The 12662-nt window shown below is 27.4% G+C and overlaps 1 protein-coding gene across 1 annotated transcript; it reads left to right on the top strand.

Annotated features, from left to right (window-relative positions):
* Positions 1 to 5150: 5150 nt before the first annotated feature.
* LOC112595034 (alpha-L-fucosidase) lies at positions 5151 to 11943 on the top strand. The gene is made up of 9 exons (XM_025340104.1): positions 5151 to 5607; positions 8567 to 8708; positions 9387 to 9493; positions 9589 to 9749; positions 9891 to 10092; positions 10894 to 11034; positions 11204 to 11369; positions 11442 to 11580; positions 11735 to 11943. The coding sequence occupies exons 1-9, from the start codon at positions 5364 to 5366 to the stop codon at positions 11834 to 11836; spliced, it is 1404 nt and encodes a 467-aa protein (XP_025195889.1). The 5' UTR covers positions 5151 to 5363; the 3' UTR covers positions 11837 to 11943.
* The last annotated feature ends 719 nt before the right edge of the window (positions 11944 to 12662 follow it).

The raw sequence follows: 12662 nt of genomic DNA, 5'->3' as shown, positions 1-12662 counted from the left end.
GATATTGCGATGACGGATAACTGTAACACGGAAGGATTTGAGTCACATGAAATCGATCGACACCAAACTTTACGCTGCAATGTCAATAATGTCATCATATATAATAATTAAATAGGTAGTAGGTAGGTACTAACTACTAACTGATTTGGTAACTTAACTTAATACTTAATATGTTTTGATGCATTGGAATCATTATCAATTTATCATATTGGTAATTACTGGTTAGTTATTATTTATTAATAATTAATAATATACCCATTAACGCGATATCTATTTTTAGTTTTATTTTCAACCATTTTCTTTTTCTAGTATTTTATCAGTATATTATATTATTTACTATTTAGTATTTAATATTTATGTGATTGCCCGAGTTTCGGTGGTAGCTGATAGACATTAGACAATACCTATTTCAGCGGTGGAATCATTGAATAGTCGAATAGATTGAATCTATTTTATCTATTCCGTTTATTTCTGCACGTCTATGGTAAAAATGGTGGAAACGTGTTTATCGTTAAAAATTCATTTGTATCATTTTAAAATTTATGAATTTTGAAGCATAGAAAATTATAGGTAGGTACTTGCTATGAAGTTTAAAATTATTATTTTGTTTGTTTTATACATAACATTTACGCTTATTTTTTGATAAGCTTATTTATTTATCGTATAATTTTATTCGCAAATAACGATCAAAAGATATTATTTACCTTATAATTATATCTTGCGCATCGCACATGATTTTTATAAAAAATACTTTTACAGTTTATATATTTTCAAATAAAAGTTAAAAAATAAAATAAATGTTATTTTTTTATACACCAAACCTTAAATTGCTGTAGCATTTTTATAATTATTAGTGTTCTTAACGTCCTACTGTACAAAAGAATAGTAGCACAGTAGGCCAGACCGTTACTGCTAGCGCTAGGTATCATACCATGTCAGTAATATACTAACGAATCTAAATTGATTTCTAATAATTCGTCATTTCGTGATAGTATTTATGTACATTTATTGTGTCAGAACTGCTTATTTCAATATGAGACACACCTTGTCTACTATTTCATTTGCCACATGAATATTATATTAATATTAACAATGCAAACCATTTAAAGCTGTCTTTGTGTCGAAATTGAAAATCGGAACAACGAATTTTCAGTTATGCTTAAGTAGTTCGTTGTATTTAATTAAAAATGAATACGCAGCTTTGTATAGTCTTTGGGTTTTGTACTTTTATACACATAAGTTTGTGTAATACTGAAATATATAATATTATTATATTATTATATTATTATTTTATTATATTTATAATATTGAAATATATAATATGCATAATATAAACTTAAATCTATACTTTAAAGTCATTGTAATTTGTAGTTAGACATTAATGAACAACATCAACTAGAGCAAATATTAAACAAGTATAAAATAAATTTAAATAAAACTTCTCTTAGCGAGTTTCTCTACAGTTCTTTTTTTACTATAATGTATTTACATCATAATATGTACTTAAAACTGGTACAAGAGTCAAGAATCGCTTTCACATTGTTCTCATGGCCCACGTCATTTATTACACAAAAAAAAATCTTTGAAAATACAATTATTTGAATTATTACTCTACTTTGTTAAAAAAAAAAAATCATCAACTTCCGTCACCAAAGTAGTCGCTATTGCCGCTCGTGTATTACAGTCACGTTGGTTTGTTAAAATTAAAAATCTTGACTTTCATTTGTATGGAAAAATTCTAAAACACAATGAGTTTAACTTGTAGAACAATAATTATATTATATTATAAATGTTTAAAATGTTGCATATTCAACTTGCGTATAATATTTTTACGATTTTTTTATGTCTTTGAATCGTATGGCGAGCTATAATTAATTGCTGGAGTTGAATGTTGATTACTTGAATCCGTTCAAGTTATTAAATAATGCACAATTTTGTCTGGTTATTTTTGGCATTATATACCATATATCTATATTACACATGTACAATGTACCTATCAAAAATTGTCATGATAAAAATCTCTTATATTTTGATATATTTAATAAATTTAATACCGTTGTCTATTAATACTGACGACCGAGCTCTTTTTATCATTTTTGTTCATGTTTTTTGCAAATAAATTTCCTTGCATGATAACATTGACAACATGATGAGTATCAGAGTATACAAACATAAAGGTTATACTTATGAGTATATTGACAATTTATTGAGCATTTTAGAATATAATTTCAGTGTTTCACGTCCACGTAAGATACGTGCCAATTATATCAAATTGAGTTATATAGCTAAAGTTCTACTAAAAATTTGTGGCTTTACGTATTTACTATTTTTGGTATTTTTGGTTTAAATATTAATCATTACTTCACACGGCTATTTTCCTGTATTATGAAGTTTCTTCCTATGCTCCTTAGCTCATTATAAGAGTTCAACAAACTTATGATTCATGTGTCATAGAAATAAATAGTGAAGTTATGATAATATTTAATATTCTAATAAGTAGGTACCTATAGCTAATCAGTATTCTGGAACAATAACATTGTAACATATTGATTTACCTAGATCATATTTTAATGTTTTTAATTTAAATAAAATGTAAACATTGTACATTGGGATGATAACATGAGTCATGACTAGAGACCGAATTTATATGCAAATGTTTATATGTAGGGCTCGGAAGTTAAATGTAAAAAAGGCAAAATATTCATGAAAAAATTACAAAATATGCATTTAAATGATGTTAAATATGCAAAAAATTATTCTAAATTCCAAAAAAAATAAGAACACATCAAATGTTATGAAAATTAATAAAATGATAATATACATAAAAACTGTTTATAACTGGATGGCATTTTGATATCTTATTATAAGCTAAAAATATAATTAAAATTTTTTTCAGTATTTTTGAAATTACGATAAATACCTTTGTTGAAGATTTTGAGTTTTATAATCAATACTAATTTAAATGTACAGGTTAAAAAAGAAAAAAATTAATTTTTTTAGGAAAATATGATAATATGCATAATATGTGTATAAAATCAATGAAATATGCACTTTTTTTTTTAGCTAAAATTGACAAAATATGCATTTTCAATTTTCAATTTTTTAACTAACCATTGTACAGTTCAGATTTCAAACTTGGTTTACTAATAAGTTGAGAGTATATAGAACAATATTCCTACAACTTTCTAGCCCTATATATATGTGTGTGTGTGTGTGTGTGTTTTATTTTGCATATTTTGCATATTTCAACGATTTTACCTATTAAATGTATATTGAATGCATATTAGTAATTTTATAGTGCTTACTATTATCTATAGCACATATTATATTTATTTTGTTTCTCATCAAATTTTCTCTTTCACAATCACACAATATCGATAAAATTACTACCGCCGGTGTCATTTAATTTCTTTTTTTCAATTCAAATTCATTAAAAGTAAAGCTTGATGTCTCAAATTAATTATTGCACTACAATGATTAAGCAAATTAAAGAAACTATAGAAGCAAGTATGCAACAGACATATATTGTATTAATAAAAAATACTACTTGTACAAAAAAAATATATAAAATGAGCACTGTGCATGAAGATTTTGAATTTTGGGTAATAAAACTTTCTAATAGGTACTTAAACGTTCCAAGTCATGAATTCTCCTCTAATTTGATCCAAATAGTATATATACAGAGCCGGCGGAAGGCAGGGCGGCATTTTAGCTAAAACTTTCGCAATTTTATAATTGTATTAACATTATTAGTATATTTATATCTATGTGTTATGTAAAGACTATTTTATACTTTAATTTTATGTTTATGACGAAAATATTATGACTATGAAAATAAATGTTTTTAGATAAACCAATATTATTGCATAATTTGTATCATATGATTATTTAATTTTTTTATTTATTTATAGTTTTAATAGGGCGGCATTTATAATTTAGCCCAGGGCGGCAAAATAACTCGCGCCGGCTCTGTATATATAGTATCTAAGTATACAAAATATGTAGCAAGTAACATAGTACATCATTTTACACCTATTATTACGAATATTAACAACATAAATGCAATATAACAAGTAATAACGTACTATAATGTATGTTTGAGTTTGATAATATTGTTATTTGTATTAATAGTACGAAATTCGGGCTGTATAAGAGACATTTTAACATGCAGAGATTATATATAGTAACATTAAAAAAATGATGGACACAATATTGCTGTTGCATGCCTATTTATTATTTTTCGTGTTTTCGATAAGTACCTACACGGCTACATTAAGTTTATTTTCACATATATGAGTATACACTACGCACTATATCAGTAGCTTGTACAGTGTACATAAGAATTTGAAGTTTGGAATTAATTAATCTGACAATATTATAATAGTTTCTAATGAATACAACGGAGCAACACGCGCGTATGGGTAAAAAAACGGTGTCTACAATAAAGGTCAATGATAAACAGTTGTACGGGTATACCGTATTATATACACCATGATATTGTTTAAATATATTATACAGGGTCTTTCGAATTTTGTGTTTCTCATCCACATCCCTATACCTAATACCTTTTTCGTTCTCGAAATCCTGAACATTCCAAACATACGACGTGTCTCGGTAAATATGGCGTGCCTATGTGAACTTAATATCAGTGTACGAAATTTTCAAATCTCCTCAAAGTATAATAAATGAATGTTTTTGCGAGTGCGTCCTCGCGCGATGATTAAATTGGTGGTGTGGTGTATGAAGAATTCGTACGTGTCACACGCACAACTAACGCGGATGTAGATACCTATAAAATAAACACATATAAAACTCGACCAGTTTTCCGTCAAGACTATCTGCGTATCTCGGTGTATATTATATATATACAAATAAACAATTTATCAATACACGCGTATAATATGTAAATACGACCTCGAAATTTTTGTGAGTTTTTATTTAAAATTCAACGACGAATTTTTATGGTATAGAGTATAGACGATCGCGCATACGTATTGTATATAAGTATGTTTATAATCTAGTATTAATGCGATATGTTCAATATATACCGTGGTTACGTTATGCAAATATTGCGGAAGTCTGTCCTCACGAATGCCTTACGTTGTACCACGTCCTGTGACCTCTGTAAGGTATATACATCTCATAACCAGCAGTTGCAGTCAGTCGTTCGCGAGGCAACCGACGACAACGACGACCGTGCGGCCGTGGCTACATATACATCATTTTTTAAATTTTTATTGTATCACAATTTTGCTGTCTGTCCTGCAGTATCGTCGTCAGGCAAGCTAGAAAGTGTACACAAAAACGCAACGTAATAAAATATTTTCGATACACCTAGTATCGTGTCCAGCAAATAAGGATAAATGTCGAATCTCCGCCGCGTGACCGACGTGGTCTTTACCGTCGCCGTCGCTGTGTGGATTTCTTCCTCAGCATGCGCAGCAGCGGAATCGGCCGACGTCCACAGATACGAGGCTAATTGGACCAGCTTGGACGCCAGACCACTGCCCGCGTGGTACGACCAGGCCAAGTTCGGCGTGTTTATCCACTGGGGTGTGTACTCAGTGCCAGCGTTTGGCGGTGAATGGTTTTGGATGAACTGGAGAGGTAACGCGTGCATTGTAGGGTTATCTGTATATTATTGGCAATTCACCAATTAACATGCTTATCCTCAATTTTTTTTTTTTTTTTTTTATTACCATACATTTATTCAAATTCTGAACTTTGAAACTTTTAAGTTTATCCAAGAACCGTAATATTTTCAATTATTAAGATTTATATACATTTCATTAAATGTAATCAGGCGCGTACTGGTAAAAAAGGTCACGGAATTATGCTAAATAATTTAAAGGGCGAATAACAAATTTAAAATATGTAGATTATTTATGAAATATTAAAATATTTTATTTTGTTATAAAAATACTGAAAACACGTTAAAAACCTAAACATAGATACCAACATTCAATAAAATGTTTACAATATTATATAAAAAAAAATAAATAGATTTCCTAAAGATCTACAGTTGTTTAGTAAATACATTAAGTCACATTTAAACCGAAAGGGAAAAATATATTTTAGGACAAGTAATGTTGTAACATCCCAGCATCCCGACAGCCCGCGCATGTATATAATAATTAATAACTAATAACTTATAATCCATAAGTAATAATTGTCTTATATGGCAATACAATTTTTTTCTTTCAAATGAGAACCAATTAAATGTTGCTATTAATTGTTAAGCAAATGATATTTTTTTAAAGGTTATAAATAACAATAGGATTTTATACAACAGCATGTGTTTTTAGCAACTTCTGATTATTACTTTTATTAATAATGTACAAGAATTACTTCATGATGAGGTAAATTTTGGTGTTTTTATTTTTCATATTTTTGTATATTTTGGGAAAAATGAATATTATATTGCATATTTTGAATATAAAAAGCAAAAATGCATGTTTTATGTTGAATTTCGTTACTAGACGATTTTGTGTGTGATAAACACTCACAGTATGTATTGACACTGTTCAAAAATACCTATATAAGATATCTATATTAAGGTCTAAACAGTAGATCGTTCAATTTTGAAAATTTAAATAACTATGTATTGGTTTCGTGTAATACATTTGAATAGTGTGAATAATTAAGAATAATATTTTATTCATTTTAAAACGTATTTATTTTAATTTTATTGTTTGAGTATATATTTCATATTTTTAAAAAACCAAATGCATATTTTACAATTTTTTATTGCATATAAATCCTAGCCCTAGTTATAAGTATCTAAATAAAAGTGCAGAGCTATAATGTATAATATAATAAAGACAATAGTTTTACAAAAATTTAAAATATCTATAATAATGGAATTAGTATTTATTATACTAGGAATTTTTTAAAAACTATAATAAAATGTTGACTGATTAATAATAATTATGTATTAATATTTTTAAACCATCATATCCCCCATATTTTCTAAATTCATTATCATAGGCCTATTATAATTAGTACAGAAAATCAAAAAATTCAAAACCTACTCGTTTAAAGTTTAATTTAAATAGGTGCATCAACATTTTCAAAACAGTTATATTATGATTACTAATTTATAAGGAAAAAGGTGATTCTCATTTGAAAAAAAATTTAGTACCATTCACCACAAAATATTCTTCATATGGATTAAAAATCTAAGTATATAAAAATATACATATTATATAAATATATATAGAATGATACTTTAGTGTACTTGAACATTTAAATAATCAGGATTTAAACAAATTAATCGTTTAAAGAAAAAATTAGGGGTAAGCATGCTTGATGAATCGCCTGTACAATATCATGACGCATTATTACGATATATATTATTATTTAAACTCGTTTTTGTTGTGATAAATTATAATTTAAGCAAAAACAAAACAAAATTAATTTAGTATCTTTGGTTGTATAAACTATTTATTTTTTAATTAATATTAATAATCTTTCAATAAATTCTACTCATGATTTATAAATATTAATCAAATATTAAATGTATATATAATACTGATGAATTTGATTTTGAAAGTTATTATACACAAGTACGTATTCAAGGAAGAAAATAAAAAAAAAATTGTATTCAAATTCCTCCCCCCCCCCCCCTTAATAAAAAAAATCCTGGCCGTACTTGATTATAATATGCAATATATACTATTATTATTTTTATTTAATAGACAATAGTAATTTCCATTACAATGTTTTTATTTCTTTCTAAACTGACACAGTAACATAAATAATATCATCTGCTACAATATTTTATCGTTATCTATACGTTTCATTATGACTTAATTTAATAACAGAGAAAAATAAAAGTATTTTTACTTTTTTAACGTTTTATAATATAATTATTATAAATTAATATTTTGCATTACTGCATATTTATATCGGCTAAAAATGCATAAACATAATTTTAAGACCTATACAATATACTATCAATTCGAATAATTTATGATGATTTTACATCATTATAACATCACTAGGATTCTGAATCATAACAAGGTTTACTTAGGAATTATTATTTTTATTTTTTTTGTTTACCCCGACGGTTTCCGTGAGTAAATTTTAATCATTAGGACTACTATAGTAGTAACTACCAAGTAGGTAGTTGCTACCTGTACCTTATTGCTTTAATATGCTTAAATTAACGTTCGTTTGAACAATTATTATGAGCGTACAATTACATAAATCATTGTCCATTGTATGTTTAACAAGATAAAAGTACACTGCATCAAATTTTTCTTTAATGCTATATTTGTGTCTTGTTAAAAATACAATAGACGTACATAGACATTTATAATAATTACACAACAAACGCGTTAATCATATTTAAACATTTTAAACGAAGTTATTCATAAAAATAAATTAAGATTAATTGTTATACAAAAACAATATTGTTAAATTAATATTTTATAAAGTAGAGTTAACGTCTAAATGACGAAAACCCGCTTACATTTGCTATGATAATAAATAATAATCCTTGAGTTATATAATTGCGAATACTATACCTAATAATTATTTTTCATATTTATTCGACTTATTACAGGTAGAAAGGGCGTAAATTATGTAAATTTTATGACAAAAAATTTCAAGCCAGGTTTCACGTACCACGAATTTGGTCCCCAGTTCACCGCGGAATTCTTTGACCCTATGCAATGGGCCAGTATCATCAAAGACTCCGGTGCAAAGTAACTATAGACATTATAAATTTACTTATAGGTAAAAGCTTTTCTTTTTTACAAACTGTGTAGGATCGCTTGAAATGTCCACGACGATATTGATGGATATTATACATCAAAAGACTCAAACTAATGGCCACAATTTTTTGTCGCACAAAATTTGAAAAAATTCGTGCTGTGCAATACAATTAGGGCCATCGCTATGTTAGTTTTGTCATGAGCTTAAAACACGAAACAGAAAAATAATTAAACATAATTAAAACTATCCGTACACATTATATTTAATTTTAATTAGTATAATATATTATTACTATAAAACCCATCTTAAAAGCGCAAATTATCTATTTTTTTTTTCGATAGATCAAAAGCGTAAATTCATTTTGCGCTTTTGTACCTTAGTAATGGGATAAAAACGCAAAAATAAATATTGTACCCGTCATACACTGTATATAAGTTTAATTTTAAAATTATTAATTATTAATTTCAATGAAATATACAATATTTTTATAATTCAAAAATACGTCAAAAGTGATTGAGTTTTATCAATATTCGCTTATGGAATATTTATTTTTGCAGCGCTTTTGGGTTGCGTTTGGGCCATACTTTGCGCTTATGGGCTAAAGTCTAATATTATACTCATTTTTAGTCGTTTGTTACAATAACACAACTATTTTTAAATATTTTTAGGTATGTAGTATTGACCACTAAACACCACGAAGGTTACACGTTGTGGCCATCGAAAAAATCATTCGGATGGAACTCTGTAGACGTCGGGCCCCATAGAGATTTAGTAGGTACGTATATAAACAATTACGGAGTTGACATTTTTACGGCGTATGATGATGTATTATCAATTATCATATTATTGTTGTGTTTTTAATGCATGAAGGTGACCTAAGCAGAGCCATTAGAAGTTTAAACAAGACTCGTTTTGGGGTGTACCATTCGTTGTACGAATGGTTTAACCCACTTTGGTTACAGGACAAACAATCAAATTTAACTTCCAACACATTTGTGACCGAGAAAGTCCTCCCAGAACTTTACGAATTGGTAAGAATACTAATAATTATAGTATACATTATAATAAACTTATACGTGTAACCGGCACAATACAAATAATTATAAATATTTTTTATAATAATGAAAATTTATCAAATATTATCATACGCTCGTATACAATATATTATATAGGTTAACCATTACAAACCGGAAATCTTATGGTCGGACGGCGAATGGGAAGCACCAGACACTTACTGGGATTCGTTGAACTTCCTCGCATGGCTCTACAACGACAGTCCTGTTAAAGACACAATAGTGGTGAATGATCGGTGGGGTGGCGATACACTATGCAAGCATGGAGGATTTATGACCTGTGCAGATAGATATCAACCAGGTATTTTATAATATAATAAAATCATAGATTCAAACATAAAATTGGATTTAATTAACTTCGAATATAAGCGTAGATGTAGCGTGGATGTGTTCACAGGATAAATATTTTATCGAAAATTATTTATTACCTGTTTAAAAAACTATTTAAGTTTTATATTTAATATTTTATTTTATTTGTTATTAATTCGTTAATAATTAATAAATATCACTTTGGAAAAAATATTGTATTTTTACAATTTTTTAAGCTTTTAACTGTTGTTTGTGACATAGATATTTTTAATTTTGTGTTCCGAAGCAGAATATTACGGAGTATTTTTGATAAAGGTATGAAAATCAAATTACGAACGACTATCTTGTTAATTAGTTATAGCTGTTATAAGTATTTATTTAAAGTTTATATGAACGGAACAGTGAACTAATAGATTTTGCGGATTACCTACCTATCTATCTTTTGTAGTAACACCATTCCGCTTCGCTTATCAAATTTTAAAACACTTATAATACATAAACCATAAACCACCTGTAAAAATTTTTATTTTACATTGAAAAATATTCTGCTTTGAAATAAAAATTAAAAATGCATGTCGTAATTTAAAAAATAAAACAGTTTTATTAAAAAACAATAATAATAAAAAACTATTATGAATCAAAAATTTTAATAGTTTTTTAAATAATGATTGTTCTTTGATAAAAGATTAATCCAGTTTGTAAACAGTAAAAACTTAGAAACTATATTATTATATATTATAAACCACTGTGGTAGTACAAAGTCTAATAATTATACATATTATTTATATTACAGGAAAAGTTGTTGGTCGAAAATGGGAAAACGCTATGACAGTAGACAAATATTCGTGGGGCTACAGGAGAAATGCTCGAGCATTAGATGTATACTCAATACAAGATTTAATCGCTCAATTAGTCGAAACAGTAAGCTTTGGAGGTAAACTATACACAGTGTACCTATAGAGTATAATACACTTAACTCTATAAATTAATTTGCGTTATTATATTCATTGAGTACAATGTACATTGTACACATTATATATTTAATATACTCACATAACAATAATACCTATATTATAATTAAAAAGAAAAATATGAATTCACAGGTAATTTGTTACTAAATATTAGCCCTACCAGTGATGGCATGATACCGCCATTGCACGAAGAACGGTTGCTACAAATTGGTCAATGGTTATCGATTAATGGGGAATCTATTTTTGATACTAATCCGTGGTTGACGTGTCAAAATGATTCACAACATCCGAACTTATGGTAAAACTGAAATGAATGTACTTAAAATGTTTGTACATTTATTATACATATTATTTGGTTTTAACTTTTAAGGTATACGCAAGGAAAAAATACTTCGACAATTTATCCGATAGTTTTGCAATGGCCTGATGATAATCTACTCAATTCTGCTTGTCTGGACAAATTAAATATTGAGTCTATTGTTATGTTGGAAACACAAAGTAAACTTAAGGTAATTTAATATATATTATATAAGCACCTATAAGTAACTTTTTGCATTTATACATAATATTGTGTAGGTATTTTGTATAATATGCATAGGTACAATAAATTGCATTATGACTTGTTTTTCACATTAATTATTGGATTTCATTGGACTGTTATAGTGGAGTCAAAAGGCAGAAGGCGGTTTGATGATTAAGTTAGAAGATAAATCGAAAACCAGCACTGATTGGGGCTGGGCTCTACGGGTGACTTTGAATCTTTAAGTGTTTTTTCGAGAACTGTATCCTTTCATTTGTACAAGTAATATTTCATAAGAAACAATTGTACCAAACATCTATAACAAAAATACATATTTATACACTAAACTGAACTATTATGAAAAAATTTAAATTAGGTACAGTAACCAATACTCACAGTTAATAAGAATTTTCTGGTCATTAAAAACATGTGGCTCCCGGTTAGTCCTACGTGATCTTTTTGTATTTGCAACAAAAAAAATTCCACCTAATCAAATATTATTAAATATAATAAATTATTCATTAAATCACTGCTATACTGTATTTACGCTTTTACAACTAGAAAACAATAATAAGCTGAACTCACCTCGTTACAAAATGATTGCTGTGGTATTTCATAAAGCGATTTTTTTGGCAATTTGCTGTTCTCGTATATTTGAACGGAGCACAGACACAATAAACATCCTCTCAATGAAGAAACCAAAAACGAAAGTATGGCATGAACATAGTGACTTAGACTGTTATTTTCATTTGTTTGCCTGAATATAATTAATTCAATATAAATTGCCACACAATTTACGAACTCAAATTTAAGTTAATGTTATAACATAAATAAAAAATCGTTTTTGTTACCTATGGTTTGTTTAAGAGTATATTTAGATAGATATTTACTTGAAATTGTATTATTTGGGTCAATGGTTTTTAATGATATCGGTAACCTATTAAATGAGATATTGGTGTTTGTCGGTTTGATTTAATTTGTTTTTTTAACCATTTAAATAATATAAATGATAATAATGATAATTTAATTTAATTTAGAAATAAGGCGTGAAGAATCGAAAACTCATTGTAA

This window comes from Melanaphis sacchari, unplaced genomic scaffold (assembly GCF_002803265.2).
Source record: "Melanaphis sacchari strain LSU unplaced genomic scaffold, SCAv2.0 Contig24_pilon_pilon, whole genome shotgun sequence".
NCBI classification, from domain to species: Eukaryota; Metazoa; Arthropoda; class Insecta; order Hemiptera; family Aphididae; genus Melanaphis; species Melanaphis sacchari.
The sequence above is the reverse complement of the archived record's forward strand: the minus strand, read 5'-3'. Positions and strand labels throughout refer to the sequence as shown.